Below are 23,647 nucleotides of genomic sequence, written 5' to 3' on the forward strand. Positions count from 1 at the left end.
CATTCTGCAGCATCTCACCTGAGATGGTCACCTGTGTGTCCGTAATGTTGCAAATCTTTTCCCAGCATGCGTCTCCAGAAGCTCTCAGAGAGCTGTTGTGGTTTGTTTTGCGATATTCCAACTCATAGCGCTCGATTGGTCCATTTTCATCTGCGTCGTTGATCTGTTGCCAAGCAACAGTGATGCCGTTGTCACAGACAATGCAGCCAGGAACATCGATCTCTGGAGCTCTGGGAACTGAAAACTCAGACTGAAAACATGTCACGCAAAACTCTACCTTTTCCAAAAAATACTCATTGTGGTTTCCATGGTAACTGCATGAAGCAACGGAGTTGGTAAAACCGATATGTAAGCACAAAAAACTAAAATCTACGCTGTCTTCGCTCTCCGAGTTCTTAAACATGACAAAAAACAAAACTATATAAACAAATACAGAGGGGGCGTGGCTTCTGACCTGGCAGGAAGTTAAGGCGCAGAAGCCCCGCCTTCTCGGCACTGAAGTCAACAGTAAACTGCGACATGTTTCCTGACACCATCGGTCGAGTTGTCAACCGGAACGCTGGAGCCATTGTTACCCTGGCAACAGCAGGAGGTGGGCCCAACAAAAAGGAGGTGGGGTTATGTGTTAGTATGGGGTGTGGTTAATGTGTTAAAGGTGCAGGATTTGCATGCAAACCAAACCGCAGCTTTAATTACTCAAAATTCTTAGGACCTGTTAGTTTTAGTTAATGTGTCTGCAAGAATCAATAACTGTTACAGATTAAAGTGATGAAAGCAAAAACAGGAAGTCTATACTAACAACAACAAAGACAGAAGAAAGAAGAAGAAATATGGAAACCAACTGAGCAACAAAATTAAACATGGGAAACAAACAGGAAGGGTGATGATGTGCAACGTACCGTTCTTTGATCTGTTTGGCTGCCTGAAAAACAAAAGCAACAGTTTGTTTTCATGTTATTTGCAGGAACGATTGTTTTCATGCCGACTACTTTTCTTTTGCTCAAAATGACTTTTTTTTCTCGTGTTCTGTCTCGGCATATCAGGCGTACCACATGGAGAAGCTGGTTGCTTACATGTTCCAGGGCAGCTTTGCTCCACAAGAAGCACATCTGGAGATGGTTTCCTTATTGCTTGATTTAATGTATTCATTCAGGGTTACGTCTTTCATCAGAGAAGACAAGTTGCATTAATAAAATATGAACCCATGTCTGTATGACCTTCAAGCTTTTAGATAAATTGTATGTGGACATATGTTTATGTCTCTGTGTGTGTGTGTGTGTGTGTGTGTGTGTGTGTGTGTGTGGAGTAGGACGGTGTGTTAATTTGTCACCTTGAAGTGCAACAATGTTACAATGTGAGAAGACTTGTAACACTCAGTGGCCAAGACCTGGAAAGGTGGCCAGCTTGGAGGCCTCAGCAGACAGCCACCACCCATTACTCACTGACATGGAGGCAGTTTGCCAGGAAAGCACAGGAGCACCAGCCTCCAGGCCAAAGAGGCACAGTGAGAGAAGCAGGGTTATGAACCCCACTATCCAACCCCTGCTGCCAAACCCAGAAATGCGGGTCAAGTCTGTAACCTGGCCTCCTTGGCAGCCAGGGGTTTATACAAGCTCCCAGAAGCAGAACCACCCAGCACAGTAAGGAAGAGGAACCTCCCCCAAAAAACCCCCAACACGCTAGGAAGGCATGGGCAATCCCAATGGGCTAGAACCACCCCCCATCATTGTCGTTGCTGTACGCATGTGGGTCTCAGTTAATGTGTAATGTTGTAATGAATGCAGGCGTGTATGTCCAAAGTACATTACGATCGTGGATAGAGGTGTTGTTTGGGAGTCTCCCCCACCTCAGACACAAGTCCCCAGGAGCTGGTGTGGATGACAAACAAAACAACAGCAGAGGACATTTTCGACTCAGTGATCAGAGCGATGGACAGGGTCGGAGTGGACTGGACCCGTGCAGTTATCTGGGCTACGGATGGTTTGGAAAAAAAAGGTGTTGTGACTGAAGTCAGAGAGAAAGACCAACAGCAAATGGAGGACACTCGTTTTGGACTTTTTACTTTGTTCGGCACCAGGAGACACTGTGTTGCCAATCATTAAGAATGGACCACGTCATGGAAGTGGCTATGTGGTCTGTTAATTTCATCCAACCCGAGAGTCACCACCGGTTTGACAGCTCTGAGCGATAAAGTCATCCGGTTGGCCTGCCGGACCATACTGTGGTCAGGTGGTTCTGCCAAGCTGCTGTCCTGAAACTGGTATTTGATTAACAAGAGGAAACTGGACCAGTACATGGAGAAAAAGGGCAAACCAGTTTAGAAATGTCAGTCAGAGAGCCTGCAAGACTTCACATTTATGCTGGTTATAACAGAGCACTTTTACTGATCCAAATGGTTCTGACAGCAGAGGAGCATTTAGGTAGAGGCTGACTTCGTAGGACAAACTGATGTCATGTGGGGATCTGGCTAACGTTTCCCGGCTCAGAGACGTGTGGAACCGGAGTAAATGCTGACATGTATCGGGATTAGAGTTTAAGAAACGGTTTCAGGTCTGAGATGCAGACAGAACCTTTTTCTTTTATTCACAGTCTTCTCCCGACATCCAACCTGAAGCAACTGGCTTCCAGTCTGGGTCAGATTTAAAGGACAAATTAGCTGTATTAATGATAATGTAAATTATTACAATGTTCTGTGACTTTGTATGCTTTTGTAGCTCAGCTGTGACCTAGAAGTTCTAATAACTTATGATAATTCATACATATTGAGTGGCCTTTAGTGGTCGCAATGACTGGAAAAGCTCTAAATAAATCCAGTCCGTTTAGCATTCACTGAGCTTACAAACACTTTGTTTTCATGTTGTTTCCAGAAACATTTTCAGGAGGTTAAAATCTGATTTTTGCTACCGTCAGAAACTCTTCTTCGTTGGTGAGAGTCAGCGTCTGATTTGCGAATTCCAGCAGCTCTTCGCAGGAGAGTAGAGCAAACTTCCCCTCTGAAAGTTGCAGCTAGAAACCATTCAAACAAAATAAACAGTTTGCATTACGTTAGCAACGGTAAACAACAACAGCAACAACCTTGACATCAAACAAACCCCACCTGAAGCTCCGCCTCCTTCCTCTGCGTTTCCTCTTTGATGATGTCACGGAGCTGAACTCCTCTTTCCTCCAAGGTGGAGCTTAGCTTCTCTAGCTCCACCTCCAGCTCTGACATCACCTTGCAAGACTCCTCCTGATTGGATAGTTAATTAATAGCCCTAATTAGTACATGTAATATATTTACTTAAGGCTTCCCACGGTACCCCATCAACCAATGAGCTGCTGACCTGCAGCCCTGTCCGAGTGCTGTCAATTGAGTCCAGAAAATGTTGAAGCTCTTCATTCTTATTGACTAATGTGTTCATGATGCGTCGCAGAGCTTCCTGTTGGAACAAACATAGTTTCCGGGTAGGACTATTTTATGCTCATGTACACTACATGTTGGTGACAACCAAGCTAATCCAGATACAACAAGAAATCAAAGCATTTAGTTGTGTTGAAGTCATCACCAACAAAGGCTTTTCTGCTTCATACATTCCTTCCGCTGTTGCTGACACTGCATGTGATGCCATCAGCTCAGTTGTTGCTAAGCTACAGACACAAAAGCCCAATGCTTTTGTGGCAATTTCTGATGATTTTAACCATGCTTCACTCTCTGCTACACTTCCAACGTTTCAACAGTTGGTCAGCTGCTCTACCAGAGAAAACAAAACATTGGATTTGTTTTATGCAAATGTCAAGGACTCATACATCTCTACAGCAAGACCTCCTCTAGGATCACAATCTTGTTTTTCTCTGCTCGAAATATAAGCCCCTTGTTCAGAGGCAACCTGTAATAAAGAGGACTGTGAGAAAATGGTCACAGGAAGCTGAAGAAGCTCTGCAAGGTTGCTTTGAGGCTACAGACTGGGACGCACTGTGCCAGCCACATGGAGAGGACATCAATGCCATGACTGAGTGTGTAACCGACTATATAAACTTCTGTGAGGATAACATCATCCCCACCAGAACCGTGAGATGCTTCCCCAATAACAAACCCTGGATCACCAGTGACCTGAAGGACCTGCTTAACAAGAAAAAAAGAGCCTTCAGAGAGGGAGACAGAGAATTATTGAGGAGTTTACAGAAGCAACTTAAAGTCAAGATAAGAGACAGCAAGGAGGTGTACAAGAAGAAGCTGGAGAGCAAGCTCCAGCAAAACAATATCAGAGATGTGTGGACAGGGATGAAGAAGATCACAGGCTTCAAGCAGAAGGAAGATCAGACCGATGAAGGTCTGGACAGAGCCAATGAACTGAACACATTCTTCAACAGGTTCAGTTCAGAAACAAGCTCAGCATCCTCCTCTCCTGCTCACAGCCAAACAGACATCTCACCTTCCTTTGACCCACAGGACCCACAGCTGTCCAGTAACACATCAAATGTTTTATCTTCCACCTCAGCCCTAGACCCTTCTACATGTTTGCCTTCAACCATATCAGAAGATGCTGGTGCTTCCTTTGCTTCCCCCTTCCACCTGTGTGTCTCAAGAAGTCAAGTGAAGATGCAACTGGAGAGACTGAATAGGAATAAGGCTGCAGGTCCAGATCATGTCAGACCTAGAGTCCTGAAGGCCTGTGCAGAGCAGCTCTGTGGGATTCTGCAGCACCTCTTCAACCTTAGCCTGGCCCAGAAGAAGGTTCCAGTGTTGTGGAAGACCTCCTGTCTTGTTCCGGTACCAAAGAAAACTCAGCCATCAGTCCTCAATGACTATAGACCTGTTGCCCTGACATCTCACATCATGAAGGTCCTAGAGAGACTCCTGTTGGCCCACCTGAGTAAGCAAACAGTAAAACATCAGGACCTCCTTCAGTTTGCTTATCGCTGTGGAGTTGGAGTTGAAGATGCCATCAACAAACCCACTGTCATCTGGACAAAGCCAGCAGCACTGTGAGGATCATGTTCTTTGATTTCTCCAGAACATTTAATACAATCCAACCTGATTTGTTTTGTCAGAAACTCCAGAAGACTCAGGTGGAGGCCTCAACAATCTCCTGGATCAAAGACTACCTGACAAACAGACCACAGTTTGTGAGACTGAAGGGTTGTCAGTCTAACCAGGTAGTCAGCAGCACAGGAGCACCACAGGGGACGGTACTCTCACCATTCCTCTTCACTCTGTACACCTCAGACTTCCAGTACAAGACAGACTTCTGTCATCTGCAGAAATACTCAGATGATTCTGGAGTTGTTGGTGGATCAGAGATGGAGAAGAAGCTGAGTACAGGAAGGTGGTGGACCACTTTGTGGCATGGTGTGGAAACAATCATCTCATTTTGAACGTGACTAAAACAAAGGAGATGATTGTAGATTTTAAGAGAAACAGGAATAAGTCAAAAACTATTTCTATCATGGGAGAAGAAGTGGAGGTGGTGGAGGAGTATAAATACCTCGGTGTTCACCTGGACAACAGACTAGAGTGGAGATGCAACTGTGAAGCCATCTACAAGAAGGGACAGAGCAGACTGTACTTCTTGAGGAAGCTTAGGTCCTTTGGTGTTTCCAGCAAGATGCTGCATATCTTCTATAAGTCTGTTGTGGAGAATCTGATCTCTTCTACCATCATCTGCTGGGGAAGCAGCATCAGAACCAGGGACTTAAAAAAGCTCAACAAGCTGATAAAGAAGGCTGGTTCTGTTCTGGAGACTCCTCTGGAACCTCTGGAGATCATTGTGGAAAGATGGATTCTTCATAAAATGAAGAACATTATGGAGAACCCTGAGCATCCTCTTCATCAGACTGTCCTACAACAACAAGTATTTTTGAATTGAATTGAATTCCTGTTAGTATGTTCAGTGTTCCCTGTGTCATCCCATTTATTACACATCTCTTTCATGGAGATTTTTGTGTTGATTTCTGTATGTGTGGACTGGTTTAGCTGTTAACAGCATTGAGTGTAATCAATTATCATTTTCCCTGCTTTAAAAATGAAAACATTCTCATCTATCAACTGGCTGGGCTGCTTGCTGAGACAGACAGGCGTTATACCTACATGAGCCTACAGATGGCAGCACCTCCATCTGAGGAAATTAGACGTCATCTTATGAACATTTCATAGTTCATCAACATACATGATGGCCAAAACAAAATACAATACTATTAGTTATCAGCCAGGTCCTGCTGCTCAGACCTATTAGCTGATCATCTTCAGTCAGCATCTTTATAAAAGCAGGAACGATTATTCCCAGGAGGAAAACATCTCAGACAGCTGCCAATCTTCCCAGGAGTGGACATCCCAGCAAATTCAGCCCAAGGTCAGAGTGTGAAGCTCACAGAAATGACCAAAAACCCAAGAGATCCATCTCAGACTCTACAGACATCAGTTAGCAAGTTAAAGGTGAAAGGTCATGACTCTGAAGCAGTATGACTGTTTGGAAGAGTTGAAGGAGAAAGCCTCTTCTCGCTAAAAACAAGATAGAAGTAAAGCTGCATCTGAAAGAAGGACAAGATGCCTGGGACAATGTCCTCTGGACAAATGAGACCAAAGTAGAGATACTGGACCACGATGGACAGAACCATGATGGAGGAAACAAAACAGAATATCAGAACAAACAACATAACCTTTAAACACGGTGGTGGAGGGATGATGATGTGGGCTTGTTTATCTGGGAACCTTTCACTCTCTGGGTGTACTTGATGGGTTCTGTGGACTAAAGTATTCTTAGATCAAATGTGAGTCCATCTGTCCAACAGCTGAAGCTTGGACCAAACTGGGTCATTAACAGAACCATGATCCAAAAAGCAGCAGATTTAGAAGAAAATGGCTGCAGAAGAAAACAATCAATGTGCTGCAATGATCCAGTTAAAGTCCAGACTACAACCTAACGCCTGAAAGAAGACTGGACCAAACATCCTGCTCATGGACTGACACAATTTCAGATCCCGGTGAAGACCTAATCAGGTGTTCTGATCAGTCACCATTTTAATGACTCTGAACAGGTAAACATGACGTCACAGCTGACCCAGAAAAACACCTGTAACAACGAAGTCACTTCTCTCTGATTGATCTTTGACCTTCTTTGATCAGATCCGGCTATCAGCAGCAGGTTACCATGGTGACGAGATCATCTGATCGAAGTGGATCGATCGTTCGGTTTATGAAGAGTAACCAGCTGATCGGTGGTTCCGTTCGGCCTGAAGCTCTCTCTACCAGAGAGAATCTAACACCTAGTCCAGCAGTCAGGGTCAGAACCGCTGATCCATCAGGGTCTTACCTTCTGAGTGTCCATCACACCAGGACAGGACGGAAATCACGTCTGACTGAAGCGCTACGCCACTTCCGGTGGGGACTGTCAGCGTAAAATACATTTGATCCTTGTTTTCCTTCTCTTCCATATTGATTGTGGTTCCAGTCAGACTCCATGAACTGGGAATGCTGGATTCATTAGAAATCTGCAAACTTCCAACCAAATATTCCCTCACAGCACACAGGGCTCCCCCTGGCGGGCCAACAGGGTACTTCACCCAGATGGACAATCGCTTTCTGAAGTTTAACTGGTACCAAAAAGAATTTTATCTTTTGATCAGTTTCCATATTTTCCACTCCCCACGGAGTAAATTAACTTTACCTCGGGTGTTCTACCTGTTTCACCTTCAACAAAGACACGATTAATCAGAACAGAGGTTCTGGGTGCAGTCTTGAGTTCTGCTTACCTGAACACCTTCTTCCCTGTGTTAGCTGGATGGTGGTGCTGGTCTATGGTGAACTGGTGCAGGCATAGTGGGGGGTGACTGGTAGCCTGCTGATCATTGTCCTATACAACTGCTCATCCAGGACGAGTGAATGCTACAAGTCACTGACTGGATGCAATCTGTGACATTTGTTGAGGTAGGGTGTTATAAGATAAACTAATATATCATTTTATAGATAGATAGACTACAGATATCTATACTGTTGTGATCCTATAATGGTCCTATAAATGTACAATAAAGTTATTTTGAGACACTTGTAATGAATCAGCACTATACAGATAAACTAGACTCCCCCCAGAAGAACTTCTGGAATCTTCTGGTTTCTGTTTATAAAAGACGACCTGCTGAATCTGACCTTCAGGTTCCTCCAGGTCTTGCTGAAATATTTTTATTGTGCTCTCTTTCATTCAGTTGAAATCGGCTTGGTTCGGTTTGTCAAACAGAGCCGAGCCTAAAAATAGAAGCAGCTTGTGTTGAACTTTATTGATCATCTTCAGTGAAACATGAAGGTTTTTGCCTTAGTCTTTTCTCTGCAGCAGGAATCAGTGAAAATCAGCCTTTCAGCAAAAACTCTGTTAAATTATGTGCTTCAGAATCAAAATGCCTGCAGGTTTACAGCAATAACTTATGCTTTACAGTGTTACTCGTTTCCAAGGCGACACAACAGAAAGTATCAGGTTCTGAAGAAAGCTGGGCTTCCTCAGTGCTTTATTCTGACTAAAACAGGCAGCTTAAAGAGGCGTACTGCTGGTTCTGTTTACCAATGAAGGTACTGAGATTTGACCCATGGATCAGTCCAAATGGTTCAATTCTGATCAGAGGTCAGATTAAGAGGACATAATCTGATCCAAAGTTAGGGCAACAAATCAGAATCTGACTCCAGTTAAAATGTTCAGAACTGGTCCAAGGTTCAGGTAATGGACCTTATTCTCATGTCAGATTAGATGAGTTAGTCAAACTGACCAGAGACCGATCCATAGCATCAGAACTGGGCTTTGTTCAGAACCAGACAATTTATACAACCAGCAAATCTTCCAGACGCTACAGCTATCAGAAACATCATCATCAACATTATTAGCTTCAGGTCACCATGGTAACATTGTTATGTTATGAAGGCGAGGGGCCATGCAGGGAAGGGCTGGGGGCGGAGCTAAGCGCTACAGGTCATTTAGTGGTATAAAAACATATAAAGTTTTCTTTCAGGCAGGTGGGAGGAGCTAATCAAGCAGCAGAGGGATGGGGGCGGAGCTAAAACACTGAATAACTTCCTGTACAGTTCCATTCCCAAACACGCTCTTCCTGTTGTGCTCCTGTGCAGATTTACACGGACGTGACGATGTAGGAACCGCGCTCGCCGCCGCCGTTGCTGCCTCCATCTCCGCCCTTTGGCTCACGCTTCTTGGTCACGGGGGTGGGGATGAGTGAAGGCCGTGTGGGCGTGGTGGACGTGCTGCTGGTAGGCTGTGTGGGGGCGGAGCTTACTTCTGCACTGCTCTTCCTTGGGCTGGGCGTATAGTTGAAGGGACTGACACGAGCTGCTACAGCACCGCTGCGCTGCTGACTGCGCTGCTGCTGGCGGTCGGGTGGTGGCGGAGGCTGGTCTTCCAAACTCTCACAGCTCCGACGAAGATTGAGGTTGGAGGATGAAGAAGAGGAAGAGGAGGGGATCTTTGAGGGGGCGGGGCTGTCGATGACAGGCGGGGCGTTGGCGGTGGTGGGTGAGCGTGGATTGTTAACGGGACAGTCTTCAAGACGAACCCAAACATCCTCTGATTTGGCAGCTGTTAAGTCGCTGCCGCTGCTCTTTGCTTTCCTCCATGTCCCCTTGGACCTGTTGGTGTTGTCCTCACTTCGCATCTCACCGGACTCAGATGATGCCGACAGCACCGACGATGAGCTTCCTGTCCTCTTCCACGTGCCAACGCGAGGTAAAGACGTTGAGTGTTTCCCGCCGCTCACTCCTGTGGCACCACTGCTGTTCTCCCGTTTCCAGGTGCCAGTGCGGCTCAGTCGAGATGACGTCTCTTCTTGTGGCCTTGACGGACTCTCTGACTGCGAGCGGTTGACGTCTTGTCTTCTGGATGCGGGAGGAAGCGGTGTTTCAGGGCTGGACTGCGACTCCATTGCTGCCGCTGCTGACGAAGACTCTTCTAGCTTCCTCTTCAGTGTCGGACTCGGAGCTTCTTTGATGAAGGTCGATTGTCGGACGAGTGCAGGCTTCTCAGGTTCGACCTTCTGCTTCTTGGTGGAGGCAGAGATGCTGAGCCTGGAGGCCGACTCACTTCTCAGCATGCCGCCGCTTTTTGGAGTGCTCTGCTTGGCGGCTCTAGAGGAAGACGTTGATGAGGCACTTCCTGGAGACGTGGTACGTGGCAGCTGTGACAGCTTTGCTCCTTTCTGACTGGCTGGCGCTGCGGACCGAGAAGGAGTGGCGTCTCGAGAGGACCCGCCTCCTCTGTCTGTGCTGTCACTGACTCCTGGAGCTTTGGCCACAGCTGCAGCTCTGGGTTTGCTCCGGCCCCTTGCTGCTGGTTCTGCCCTGGGTTTACCTGTGATCAGGCTCCTGTACACCTTCTTCCCACCTCTCAGCGCCTTTGCCTCCTCGTCATCCTCCTCTTCCTTCTTCTTGGCTTCTAACGTGGTGCGCTCGCCTGGCTTCAAGATCCGGGCACCTCGCTTCACTTGCAGAGCCTCCTCTTCCTCCTCATCAGCGTTCTTCTTGGCCGTTGGCAGGTGGAAGGGTGACCCAACAGACTTCAGGGACAGGACGGAGTCAGAATCTGATGATGGCTGGCGAGACAGGGATGCGGCAGCAGCAGCGTTCAGACTGCTGACAATAGAGTTGGCACCTTCCTGGATGGCTTTCCAATCAAAGGACTCCGAGTCAGGAGAGGTGGGGCTTCTGGGAGCCTCTGAAGGTTCCTCCTCTGCCAGAATGCCATCATCAGCCTTGGTGAGAGGAGGTGGTGTAGCTATGGCAGCAGGGGCAGGCAGCGCGGCAGACTTCTTCTTCTTCTTGGGCATAGCGGAGCTGATGCATTCCTGCAGGAGGTCGTCCTCAGAGTCGATGCTGAGTGAACTGAGCGACGAGTTCCTCGAGAAACAAACGGGTGTGTCCTCCACATGGAACGCTTTGGGAGCGTAGCCGCTGGCTGCAGGGGGGCGGGGCTTTGACTCCACCTGTGCAGGAGAGATGTGATATATTACACAGCTTTCATGAACTCATAACGTTGGAGAACATTTCCTGAAGAGACTTCAGATTCCTTTAAAGGCAGGGGTCAGCAGACCTTAAAGTCCACTGAGCTCCCTCCAAATAAACTCAGCTGGTAAGGCCTGCTGAAAAAGATAACTTGTGCTGCTTCACAACATTTCCTCTATAACTGTTTGTTATGAATCTTAAAAAATACAATTTTTGTTTTTTATTTTTGGATTTTAGTTCAAAGAAACACTTTAGATTTTTTTTAAATTAGATACAAAATCTGTGGTTTGAGTCATTTTCATATTTTGGATCATAAATAAAAACTGGTACCACTCAAACAAAATGCATAATTTGCAGCCTAGAGAGAAACCTCCCTAATGTAAATCAGATCAATTCTGGGTAAAGATGCAAAGATAAAAACTAATAAGTGATGAAACCAGCCATCCTATTGATCACCATGTTTCTACATGTTGTGGTCAAACAGCCAATGTGAGGAGGCCCTGGAGCCACACGTTGCAGAACCCTGCATGGAGGATGTTGAAGAAATGTTCTGCTACACTCCAGAAGTAGAACATAAAAACTAGCAGAACCATCTCCTGATCAACATGAGGAAAAACAAGGAGCTAGTGGTGGATTTCTGTAGACCCACCACACTGACACTGGTGAACTTCCAGGGAACAGATGTTGACATAGTGGACTCTGAAGCCCCTTTTCCACCAGTACCTAATCCAGTCGGGTCGGGTCAGTTTAACACAGTCTGATTCATTTCCCATAACAACTGAGTACCATGTACCATGAGTGATGTGATTTAGAGACAGAAACAACACCAGTCTAGCCTGCTGCTCCGTTTATGGCTGCTGAAAGAACAGAACCAGAGAAGGTTCTGGGCAGCGAGACCCAAAGCAATGTGGTTCAAGAGAGAGAGGGAAGCCATGCCGGTTCAGACTAGAGGACGTGTGAGGGTAAGCCAACGCTACCTAATGCTAGCTCGCTACAATAGTGCTCATAGACACAACAAGCCAAAATATTAGTTATTGAAATATGCTGCCACTAGTAGCTCCGCCCACTAACCAATCAGTGATCGACAGTCTTCTGATGTCATGATTTAAGTGCGACTCGGAGCGTTAGTTCTGGTTGTTCACCGGAACAATAAATTGGACTGGAGCCACAACACTGATGCTCCTTACAGGACGGGTCAGAGTGGACTCCACCTGCTGAGGAGACTGGGGTCTTGTGGAGTATAGGGGGCGCCCCTGAAGACTTTTTCTGACTCTATGGTGGCATCAGCCATCTTCTATGGTGTAGTATGTTGGAGCAGCAGCTTATTTACAGCTGAGAGGGAGCAGTTAGAGGAGCTCGGAGTAGAGCCGCTGCTCCTCCACATCAAGAGGAGCCAGTTGAGGTGGCTCGGGCATCTATACCGGATGCCTCCTGGACGCCTTCTTCAGGAGGTGTTCCAGGCACGTCCCACCAGGAGGAGGCCCAGGGGACGGCCCAGGACACGCTGGAGGGACTATGTCTCTCGGCTGGCCTGGGAACACCTTGGGCTCCCCCTGGAGGAGCTGGAGGAGGTGTCTGGAGAGAGGGACGTCTGGGCGTCTCTGCTGAGTCTGGTGCCCCCGCGACCCGGTTTCGGATAAGTGGAAGACGACGAGTATGAGGGAGCAGTTAGAGAAGCTGATCAGGAAGGCCAGCTCTGTCCTAGGATGCTCCCTGGACCCAGAGCAGGAGGTGGGAGACAGAAGGACTCCCCCCCATGCATATGCATGAAGCTGTCGCAGAGCTGGAGAGCTCCTCCAGTGACAGGCTGCTGCTGCATCCTAGGTGCACAAAGGAGAGTTATCCCAGGTCCTTCCTCCCAGCAGCTGTTACTTTACAACCATCGCTGCTCCCAACTAACTCAATAAGTCTTCACACCCCTGCTGTTATTTGCAGTTTTTCATATTACTGTAGTCTGTACATCAAGAAAAGTTTGTATATTTTGAAGTGATTTTAGTTAGCTGAAATTTTCTTGTAATCTGAGTTTTTCAAATGTTGAATATCTGACCGAGGTGTAGTCTCTATATGAATTTTATGAATTATTTCTATGTGTATGTGAATCTGCATGATGTTGACAAACCTGAATGTCCTCTCTGAGGGACAATAATGAACATGTCTTTTATTTTACCAGACATTCTGGTTGTAAACCTGCTCTGATGAAGAAATTGTTCTGATGTGGTACCTGAGCTTGGTCTCATGACTCATTCTGATGGTATACCATCTCCTACCTGTACCTGACCACCGGGTCTCACCTCTGCAGGGGGAAGAGATTTCGCTGCTGCTTCGCCACTATCAGGCTCCTCCTCTTCATCCTGCAGTGGGGGTGGTGCAAACTCCTTGTTGTTGTTCTCCTGGTCGATGTCACTCAGTGAGCTCAGCGATGGGTTTCTGGAGAAGCAGACAGGTGTGTCTTCCATAGCAAACTTCTGCTTCTCATCTGTGATCATCTGATTGGTTGCAGTTTTAGTTCGGGGGAAAACGGCGGCAGTCTGCTGTTTCCTTTTCCTATTTTCTTCCTCTTTACTCTTCCTTTCCTCTCCTTCCTTTTCAGGAGCCTCATCCTCATCAAAGTCGAGGGAGCTCAGCGAGTCGTTACGTGAGAAGCAACATGGCGTTCCCTCGATGGGGGTGTAGTGGCGTGGTGAATCAAAGGCAAATCCTGGTTTTGGTTTGGCGGCTGCTGTCGTGGCGACGCTGTATGATGGCCTTTGAGGCATCGGCTTCACAGGCGAGGTGGGTTTGTTCTTTAACGGCGGCTGGCAGAGAGGAGGCGGTGTTGGCGGAGACACAGCAGGAGGAAGGGGCGGAGCCTGAAGGTGTTCACTGCTTTCGAGGGTTCTGAATGGTTTCCTGGGTTTGGCTTTAGGCATGGCAGCGCTGATGCACTCAGCTAGGATGTCGTCACCATTCTCACCCTCTGGGACTCCTGCCCTTGTTCTTGGGGCAGAGGGAGGCGGGGCTGACTCCTCATTGGGTGGGGAGTCGATGGTCAGGTCACTGAGCGAGGTGGCAGTGGAGAAATTGAGCGGCGTTCCCTCCACGCAGTAAACTCTTGGCACCTCCTCGGGTGGGGGCGGCACATCCTTCCTCTGCGGCGGCAAGGATCGGCTCTGTGGTGGGAGGAGCTTGTAAACAGGAAGTTGGCTGGCTTTCCGTGGTGCTGCTGGTTGCTGCTTCTTTGGTTTCTGGGACGACTTGGGCATGGCCATGTTGATGCATGCCACCAAGATCTCATTGTCGTCATCCGATTCGTCAAGGATTGGTTTGAGAGGCTCCTCCTTTACCTCCTTGTTGCCTCCCTCCTGCTCCTCTTTCTTCATCTCGGCTGCGATGTACGGCTCATCTACACTGAGCGCGCTCAGGCTAGACGCGCGGCTGAAGCCGTGCGGTGTGCTCTCTGTGGCGAAGTGCAGCAGGACATCAACACAACTCTCCTCCTCCTTCTTGGCTCTCTCCTCCTGCTTAGTTTTCTCGGCGGAGAGAGGCAGTGGCGGCGTCTTGGCACGGCTCGGGGGCATCGTCTGACCCGGGCTGTCCGGGAGGTCGCTTGGGCTGACCACGCCGCTTGGCATGCCACTGCAAGGCTCGCTGGAGCGTACGGAGCTGGCGATGGACGAGGTGGAGAAGCTGTCAAGTGAGCTAACCGACGTGCAGCGGCTGAACATCAGCGGCGTCTCCTGGGCATACGGCGGCTCTGGAGGGCTCTTTGGTGTCCTGGCGCCCGATGATGAGGTCACATGGTGGTGATGGTGATGGCCGTGGTGGTGATGATGACCTCTTCGTCCTCGTGTGGACGGCGCGGCAGATGTTTGGCTCTCTGCCTCTTTCTGCTGCCGCTGTTGCTGCCGTTCCTGGGCGTCTTTCTCGCTGACAGGAAGTGTTGGGTAATCATTGCCGCTGCCACCTTTACTCTTCCTCGCAATGACATCAGCATCCTCGTCCTCTTCCGATGACAGCGAGGACAGTGAGCTGCCCCTGGAAAAGCAGATGGGTGTGTCCTCCACGCAGTAAGTCTGTGTTGACTCCTGGTTGCTTTTGGCCACTGTGCGCGCTGTGGCCGGAGGCAGGGGGCGGAGCTTGTTAGTAGAGGATGAAGCAGGAAGAGCCAAAGAAGGGATGGCTGTCTCTTCCTGCTTGAAGATTGGTTTGTGTGCAGAGTCGCTGCCGTACTTTAGGCTATAGTCAATTGGCTGCTCAGGTGTAGAGTCGCCGCAGTAGCTCGATGTTGCTGAGACGACGACATAGCGTGGCGGTTGTCCTGACGTCATGTGGCTGCTATTCTGTCCCGACTCTGCACCGTTGTCGTTTCTCCGCAGCCTAACGTCCTGCTCACGGTCGTCGTCATGGCTCGGGCTCTGTCTCCCAGAGTTCAGCTGCTCGTCCGAGTACTTTAGGCTGTAGTTGATGGGTGTGTCCAGCTCGGCACAGTCATCATCCGCCATGTGGTTGGCACTGCGTATCTTATGAGCCAGGTCTGCTGGGTACTTCCTGTAGACGCAGCACTTGTTGGCGCCGCTTTCGTCAGAGGAGTAGAAGGCATCTGAGGAAGGCTTGGTTTTGCCGCGGTTGCCGTATCCGTCGGTACTCGTTACGCTGTTGAGGCTGTCGCTGGAGGCACGCACACTGGGCGGGAACACTGACCGCACGTACGACACTTCTTCGCTTGTCCTCTTCGATCCGTCACCACTCTTCGGGCTCGACAGCACAGGCGTGTTGGTATAGGAGCGTGTGGGGTTGCCTGCTCCAGCTCCGGCACCATTACAGCTCCGCCCCTTCCTGTTTGCTGCTTTGGGGCTTAAGTTATCGATGTTGTCGAAGGTCTCTGACAGCTGCTGTGCATCCAGCTCCTCGAATAACGCCTTCTGTTTACGAGCATGCAGCGAAGGGGCGCCGGCGCCCGGCGACACTACGCTGGCGTCTTTGAAGCGAGCTGGACGGTTGGCCATCAGGTTTCGCAGAGCAGCGGCACTGCCCATGGCGATCATCTTGTGGCGGGAGTGGATGAGATTGCGCAGCATTCCCACGGCACCCAGCTCCCACAGCATTTCCTGGTCTTTGGCGTCTCGGGCTGACAGGTTCCAAAGCGTTCCACAGGCGTTGGATACGATGGTCAAACTATGAGACTTGAGGTGCTGCAGCAGAGTTGGAAGGCAGCCGTGCTCACGCAGTATCTGCCTGCAGAATGAGACACAAGAGACACAGTTGACACATACGGCGCTTCCATGTGCAGGCTCCATGTGACTTCCCAGGGTTTACCTGTGCGCCTCATTTGTGGCGATGAGGCTAGAAACGTTCCGCAGGATTCCTCCGCCGCTCTCGATGATGGCGAGCGTGTTGGTGTGGCTCCGATGCGTCAGAGTTCCGACCAAAAATGCAAGAGCACCATCCACAGCGCAGATATCTGCCTTGTTCTCTGTGCAGTGGGCCGAAAGGTTCCAGAGCGCGCTCAGTACAGACTTCAGCGTGGACTCCTAAAACACCAGAGTAAACCATTAGAGGCAGCAGACTGAGCGCGCTCAGTGAAGCCCTGGGATTATGTTATTGTTTACCTTCTGCACTTCGAGAGCGCAGCCCATCAGCGCTCGCACGCTGCCAACCTCACGCAGCGTCTTCTTACTGTTGACATCAGCACGCCATGACAGGTTCCTCAGAACACTGGCTATCACCTGGAAACAAAAGAAATTGTCCATCACCTGGAACACACCTGTTCAGCTTCACGCTGTTGGCATGTACCAGCTGAATGTACCTGCTGCAGGTCTTCACTCTCAGACTTCAGCTGAGCGACCATTGCTCTCATGCAGCCTTTCATGGAGCAAAGCGTGGCCTGATGGGACAACAACATGTCATTGGCTCCTGAGGTGAACACCTGAATCAATCATTTCAGTCATTTTTTAGAAAGACAGAAAATCTAGAAGATGATCCAACTCAGTTGCACATTCCTCTGAATGTGAGGATGCTAATTCTAAGAACGGTGCAGTATTAGTTCTTCTGTTGCCCATACTGTACTGTCTCTTTTTCTTATTCTATTATTCGATTTTTACCTTTGTGTAAATCTGCAGGCTTCCATTTGCCTTTCACTTTGCTGATGGCACACCTGAATTTCCCCACTGAGGGACAATAAATGAGATTTCTATTCTGTTCTATTGTGGAAACCTGCCGTCACCTTATTGGCTACATCTCCAAAGGTGAGGTTGGTGAGCGCCATGCCAGCATATCTCCGCAGAGTGACGCTGTAATGATCGCTGCTCAGCCCAAACATCTCACAGTCCACCTGCAGCAGCTCCGCCACCGCCTGCAGACCTCCTGCAGGGACAGAAAACCCACAGTCAGGGACCGGTCAGAAACAAATCAGAATCCAGCAAACCAGTCAAGAACCAGTTATAACCAAGTCAGGATTAAACTGGTCACTCACAACCTAATGAAAACTCAGTCTGAACCAAGTGTACAGTAAACTCAGTCATATCAGTCTGACCCTAGTAAACCAGTCAGAACGTATTGAGAACTTGATCAGAACCCTGGCCGACTCACCCAGCTCGTTCATGGCGTGGCGGTGCTCCTCATCGAAGGACAGCTTCATGAGGACGCAGACGGCCGGACAGATCTGATGCTCCACAGGAGACGGCACTGCAACATGACATCACATGTGCATCAAGACAATGCAACAGGACGCCAGGCTCTGTCTGAGTGGTCTGGTCATGTGACTGATGACTTACTGGGGTTGTCCTCCTGGTCGGCGCCCCTCTCGTGGTTCTCCTGCCAGGTCCAGCATGCCTCGCAGTAATGACGCACCTGCTCCAGCAGGTGGAGCACTCTGATCTCCCTGCGCCCCCTCTTGTCATCAGGCTGGCTGTGCACGATGTTGTGCAGTGCAGCCGACGCCCTCGCTCGAGCCTCCTTACTGCCACGGGAGTTACCTGGGCAACCACACCGGCACCATGAACACAAACGGCCAGGTCTGTTCAAGGTAAAGAGGTGGAAACGCAGTGGTTACCTAGCAACAAGGAGTCCTTGTCATTGCCATGTAGCAGCTGGATGAGCAAAGGCAGGCAGCCAGACTGACGCATGGCGATGCAGGAGTCCTGTGAACTCGACATGGCGAGCAGCGTGCGAGACATGTCATCCTTATCGTGAGTTCCCAGCATGGACAGCAGGCTGTACACCATCTCCACCTGCAGGAGGAGATACAGAGCAGAGTCTCACACAGCTCCTCCTCCACCTGCACATGATGCAGGGAGTTAGAGCTACACCCACCTTTGTTCCAAGGTGGCTGGTGATTCGTCGAGGCACAGAGTAGCTCGTCTCATTGGCCGACTCCTGGTCCAATCGGCTGCTGGAACTCTGAAAGATGTTAACATTTAACCAATTAAAGCACAGGACAAGAACAAACAAAATAGTTAACCAATCTAAGGGGAGGATAGCATGCTCACCTGAGCTTCAGCCAATCCACTGCTGTCCCCTGCACTCTGAGCACCCTCCACCTGCACAGACATACATCATCAGGTAACAGAACGTGTGTCTGAGCCACACAGGTGAGTTACGGACTAATGCCCCTTTTCCACTGGTTCTATTCAGGCCACTCCACTCGGCCCGCTTTGTGAGCGATTCCATTGCCGTTTTTTCTGTACTGGTACCTAGTTTTTTAGTCCCTGCTCCTGAGCAGGTCCAACCGGGTCTGAGATGGGACTACATGTCTAGTAAACAGACTGCTGTTCACTGATTGGCTGTGGGACCAGGAGAAATGAGAAGGTTTTCCAAGAGGTCCTGCAGAGAGAAGGTAATAAACTCAAGAATGACTAGATTAATATAAAGGACCACAATGGCCAGAGCGGGTCAAACCCAAATATAATTTATTTACTAATCATAAACCAGCCTGAAGGCTGAAAGATAAAGGACACATCAGCTTTCTGAATTACTCGCAGGTAGGGGGCGCTGTAGTTAACATCCTAAACCAGCTGATCACACATAAAATCAGACACACAAACATTTCCCCCAAAACACTCAGAACAAACCACCATAAAACAGCGGGTTTGGTTCTGATATTTATTGACGGTCCTTCAGAGAACCAGCGTCTACAGGAGGAGGGAGCAGACAGAGAGCAGCTGCCCGTAATCAGACTGCCTTCATCGGGTCAAACTGGAGGAAGACCTGCTGAATCCATGGAGCACGAAGATCCAACCTAAAACTAACTTCACCACGGTCAGAAGTCCGTGGTTCTGGTCTTTAAGGTCCTGGTCCTTGTTATTACCATGGATGAGACAAGAACCTCCTCATGAAGCCCAAAATGTTCTTCAGGCAAACTTTGGACCTTCACCATCCAGACAGCAGCGTCTCTCCTCTCTGCTTCTCCTGCAATCCCCTCAAATCAGAACCTTTGAGCCTTATTCTGGTTCTGGCTGGACTGTGGTCCAGATAATTATCCCAGTGGATCATTTTAGACATAAAGGACATATAGAAGACATTGTAGCATATCCAATAATACAAACATTATTAGTATTTATTTATTTTATTTATGATTGTTTCACCAGATTAATGTGATGATGTCACACAGTAACATTAACAGCAGCACAGACAGCAGGGCTTCAAGCCAGAACTCCAGCCTTCAGTGGGTCAGTGGAAACCCAACAGGTTCTGTGCCAAGTGGAGTGAGACCAAGTGGAGCGGAACCCCCTAATTAGAGCCAGTGGAACAGAGGCATAACTGACAGACAGGTGAGTTTACCTGCAGATGGGCTCCCAGCCTCAGGATGTCTTTCTCAATCTGCTGGATACGAGACACACGAGCCTAGAAAACACACACACTCCTGTTCAGGGGAGTCTGAACCAGAACAATGACCCGACATACAGGTGAGGTCCCAGTGTGCTCTGCCTACTTGAGCTCTCCTCTCCATCTCCTGACAGGAGCCCAGCTGCTCCTCCATTGCTGAACGGATCTGACGAGCCTCAAACTCCAGCTGACGGCGACTCATGTCCGTCTGCAGAGTGAACTGACAAAAAAAAAGGCACTCAGCACCAGCTAAACTCCCAGCATGCACTTCAGCCATATCAGACCTGGCATACATGGTAAAGGTTCTTACGTTCTCAGTGAGAGGCAGACTGTCAATCCTCTTGGTGAGATTCTGCAGCTGAGCGTAGTACCAGTCCTTCTCTTTCTCCTCCTTCTCCAACTCAGCCAATAGCAGAGACCTGTGGGAAGGCAGCAGCCAATCATAGGAGAGACAAAGTAGAAGGTTATATTCTGTACTTCAGAATCCAAAATAATGGAAGCCGTGCTGCTCATTGAACTCTGTGTTGAACTGAAGATGTTCATTCACTCCATCCCACGAGGTCTGGGATTTAGAACAAACCTTTACAACATTGTTAGGTTTGCTGCACAGTTTACAGCTTTGTCAGATACTTTGCAGTTTAGGGAGTTTTTTATTATATATACAAATGTGTAATACTGCTCTCAATACAGGGCTCTGAGTTTCCAGTAATGTGTAGTACTGTGGGTGGAGTCATTACCTCTCCTTCTCTAGCTCCTCCACGCAACGATCGTGGCTGTCTCTTCCCGCAGACAGCAGTCCCCTCTTGGGGAAGGCAGCTGACGAAGGTCCTGGAGCTGCGGAGCCTCCGGCAGCTCCTGCTGGAGTTCCAGAGGAAGAGGAGGAAGAGCTGGAGGAGGACGAGGGGGGCAGAGGAAGCCTTGTTCTAGTCTTGAAGCCGGCTGGATCCAGGCTCATTTCTGCAGGAGGAGCACAGTGAAGATGCCTTCTAGATGAGAACACGTGCTGCGTTTGTTTGCGCTTGTTCTTACCTTTCAGTCGTCCAATGAGCTCCAGCTGAGAGCCAGACACCTCCCTGGGCTCTTCTTCTATGGTGCCCTGCAGCTGCTTCAACACTTCCTGTTGGAGACAAAAAGCAGCGTTCCATGGCTGTGTGTGAATGCCAAAGAGAGGAATGTCGTCTTCAGTCTGAACATATTCAGATGATGACGAGTTTAATAAGAATCCAGACTCACCACAATCAGTCTGCAACGTTCGTGCATCTACATGACACACACACACACACACACACACACACACACACACACACACACCAGCAAACAGGACACGGGAAACAGGAAGTCAGTGTGCCTTTAGACAGGAAGGACGGCACAATAATGAGCCAGAGACAGAAACAAACACTGAGGATCAGGGCTGAGAAAGCAGTGTTAGGGTCAACACAGACACACCACAGAACCAGCGGTACCGAGGATGAACACCAGGAGGTCCACACCAACTAGCAGAACAAAGGTAAATAGACCAGCAGCACTGGAGAACGCAGCAGAAACACCAGGTACCAAAACAGACAGACTGCTCACTTTGACCGATATACCACATCCAACCAAAGATCCACACATGCACACACAGACATCTCACTCTGAACAAGGAGCCCTTTCTGCAACAGCCAAGCGCGTGATTGGCCGAAAGCAGCTCAGGCCTATTCTGGGATGCAGACAGAGAGACATAGAGAGAGAGAGACATAGAGAGAGAGAGACATAGAGAGAGAGAGACATAGAGAGAGAGAGACATAGAGAGAGAGAGACACATAGAGAGAGAGAGACACATAGAGAGAGAGAGAGACATAGAGAGAGAGAGACATAGAGAGAGAGAGACATAGAGAGAGAGAGACATAGAGAGAGAGAGACATAGAGAGAGAGACACATAGAGAGAGAGAGAGACATAGAGAGAGACACATAGAGAGAGAGAGAGACATAGAGAGAGACACATAGAGAGAGAGAGAGACATAGAGAGAGACACATAGAGAGAGAGAGAGACATAGAGAGAGACACATAGAGAGAGAGAGAGACATAGAGAGAGAGAGAGACATAGAGAGAGAGAGACATAGAGAGAGAGAGACATAGAGAGAGAGAGAGACATAGAGAGAGAGACATAGAGAGAGAGAGACATAGAGAGAGAGAGACATAGAGAGAGAGAGAGAGACATAGAGAGAGAGAGAGACATAGAGAGAGAGACATAGAGAGAGAGAGAGAGACATAGAGAGAGAGAGAGACATAGAGAGAGAGAGACATAGAGAGAGAGAGAGAGACATAGAGAGAGAGAGAGAGACATAGAGAGAGAGAGACATAGAGAGAGAGAGAGACATAGAGAGAGAGAGACATAGAGAGAGAGAGAGACATAGAGAGAGAGAGAGACATAGAGAGAGAGAGACATAGAGAGAGAGAGACATAGAGAGAGAGACATAGAGAGAGAGAGACATAGAGAGAGAGAGAGACATAGAGAGAGAGAGACATAGAGAGAGAGAGAGACATAGAGAGAGAGAGACATAGAGAGAGAGACATAGAGAGAGAGAGAGACATAGAGAGAGAGAGACATAGAGAGAGAGAGACATAGAGAGAGAGACATAGAGAGAGAGAGACATAGAGAGAGAGAGACATAGAGAGAGAGAGACATAGAGAGAGAGAGAGACATAGAGAGAGAGAGAGACATAGAGAGAGAGAGAGACATAGAGAGAGAGAGAGACATAGAGAGAGAGAGAGACATAGAGAGAGAGAGAGACAGAGAGAGAGAGAGAGAGAGAGAGAGAGAGAGAGAGAGAGAGAGAGAGAGAGAGACATATAGAGAGAGAGAGACATAGAGAGAGAGAGACATAGAGAGAGAGAGAGACATAGAGAGAGAGAGAGACATAGAGAGAGAGAGAGACATAGAGAGAGAGAGAGACATAGAGAGAGAGAGACATAGAGAGAGAGAGAGACATAGAGAGAGAGAGAGACATAGAGAGAGAGAGAGAGACATAGAGAGAGAGAGAGAGACATAGAGAGAGAGAGACATAGAGAGAGAGAGAGACATAGAGAGAGAGAGAGACATAGAGAGAGAGAGAGAGAGAGAGAGAGACATAGAGAGAGAGAGACATAGAGAGAGAGAGACATAGAGAGAGAGACATAGAGAGAGAGAGAGACATAGAGAGAGAGAGACATAGAGAGAGAGAGACATAGAGAGAGAGAGAGACATAGAGAGAGAGAGAGACATAGAGAGAGAGAGAGACATAGAGAGAGAGAGAGACATAGAGAGAGAGAGAGAGACATAGAGAGAGAGAGAGACATAGAGAGAGAGAGACATAGAGAGAGAGAGAGAGACATAGAGAGAGAGAGAGACATAGAGAGAGAGAGAGACAGAGAGAGAGAGAGAGACATAGAGAGAGAGAGAGACATAGAGAGAGAGACATAGAGAGAGGAGAGACCATAGAGAGAAGGAGAGAGACATAGAGAGAGAGAGAGACATAGAGAGAGAGAGAGACATAGAGAGAGAGAGAGACATAGAGAGAGAGAGAGAGACAGAGAGACATAGAGAGAGAGAGACATAGAGAGAGAGACATAGAGAGAGGAGGACATAGAGAGAGAGAGACATAGAGAGAGAGAGACATAGAGAGAGAGAGAGGACAAGAGAGAGACAACATAGAGAGAGAGAGACACATAGAGAGAGAGAGAGAGAGAGAGAGAGAGAGACATAGAGAGAGAGAGACACATAGAGAGAGAGAGAGACATAGAGAGAGAGAGAGAGACAGAGAGAGAGAGACACATAGAGAGAGAGAGACATAGAGAGAGAGAGAGACATAGAGAGAGAGAGAGACATAGAGAGAGAGAGAGAGACATAGAGAGAGAGAC

General features: G+C 48.5%; 2 protein-coding genes across 6 annotated transcripts in view; both read right to left on the reverse strand.

Annotated features, from left to right (window-relative positions):
• Positions 1-7,639, reverse strand: part of fsd1l (fibronectin type III and SPRY domain containing 1-like) — a 14,218-nt gene extending 6,579 nt beyond the window's left edge. Inside the window, exons 1-7 of one of the 4 annotated variants that reach the window (XR_007039350.1) lie at positions 7,290-7,639; positions 3,324-3,419; positions 3,098-3,229; positions 2,905-3,006; positions 900-922; positions 455-576; positions 19-237 (exon numbers count right to left, since the gene is read on the reverse strand). Coding sequence is in view for 3 of the 4 variants with exons in the window: in XM_047372983.1 (XP_047228939.1) it covers positions 19-237; positions 455-576; positions 900-922; positions 2,905-3,006; positions 3,098-3,229; positions 3,324-3,419; positions 7,290-7,304 (709 nt within the window). In the remaining variant the exon portion in view is untranslated. Of the gene's footprint in view, positions 1-18; positions 238-454; positions 577-899; positions 923-2,904; positions 3,007-3,097; positions 3,230-3,323; positions 3,420-7,049; positions 7,262-7,289 lie in introns of those variants that run through there. The other 3 variants (XM_047372983.1, XM_047372982.1, XM_047372985.1) reach the window with 3 other exon arrangements.
• A 586-nt stretch (positions 7,640-8,225) lies between these two features.
• The window catches only part of apc (APC regulator of WNT signaling pathway), a 30,118-nt gene continuing 14,696 nt past the window's right edge, over positions 8,226-23,647 (reverse strand). For both annotated transcript variants that reach the window (XM_047372980.1, XM_047372981.1), the window contains exons 3-18: positions 20,798-20,885; positions 20,506-20,725; positions 20,079-20,187; positions 19,875-19,988; positions 19,724-19,786; positions 18,433-18,483; positions 18,257-18,343; positions 17,997-18,174; positions 17,719-17,919; positions 17,534-17,629; positions 17,169-17,308; positions 16,752-16,829; positions 16,555-16,671; positions 16,262-16,476; positions 13,258-16,180; positions 8,226-10,947 (exon numbers count right to left, since the gene is read on the reverse strand). In XM_047372980.1, coding sequence (XP_047228936.1) covers positions 9,088-10,947; positions 13,258-16,180; positions 16,262-16,476; positions 16,555-16,671; positions 16,752-16,829; positions 17,169-17,308; positions 17,534-17,629; positions 17,719-17,919; positions 17,997-18,174; positions 18,257-18,343; positions 18,433-18,483; positions 19,724-19,786; positions 19,875-19,988; positions 20,079-20,187; positions 20,506-20,725; positions 20,798-20,885 — 6,540 coding nt within the window. In that variant the 3' untranslated portion in view covers positions 8,226-9,087. The remainder of the gene's footprint in view (positions 10,948-13,257; positions 16,181-16,261; positions 16,477-16,554; positions 16,672-16,751; positions 16,830-17,168; positions 17,309-17,533; positions 17,630-17,718; positions 17,920-17,996; positions 18,175-18,256; positions 18,344-18,432; positions 18,484-19,723; positions 19,787-19,874; positions 19,989-20,078; positions 20,188-20,505; positions 20,726-20,797; positions 20,886-23,647) is intronic.

The sequence above is a fragment of the Girardinichthys multiradiatus genome, chromosome 8 (genome assembly GCF_021462225.1).
Source record: "Girardinichthys multiradiatus isolate DD_20200921_A chromosome 8, DD_fGirMul_XY1, whole genome shotgun sequence".
NCBI classification, from domain to species: domain Eukaryota; kingdom Metazoa; phylum Chordata; class Actinopteri; order Cyprinodontiformes; family Goodeidae; genus Girardinichthys; species Girardinichthys multiradiatus.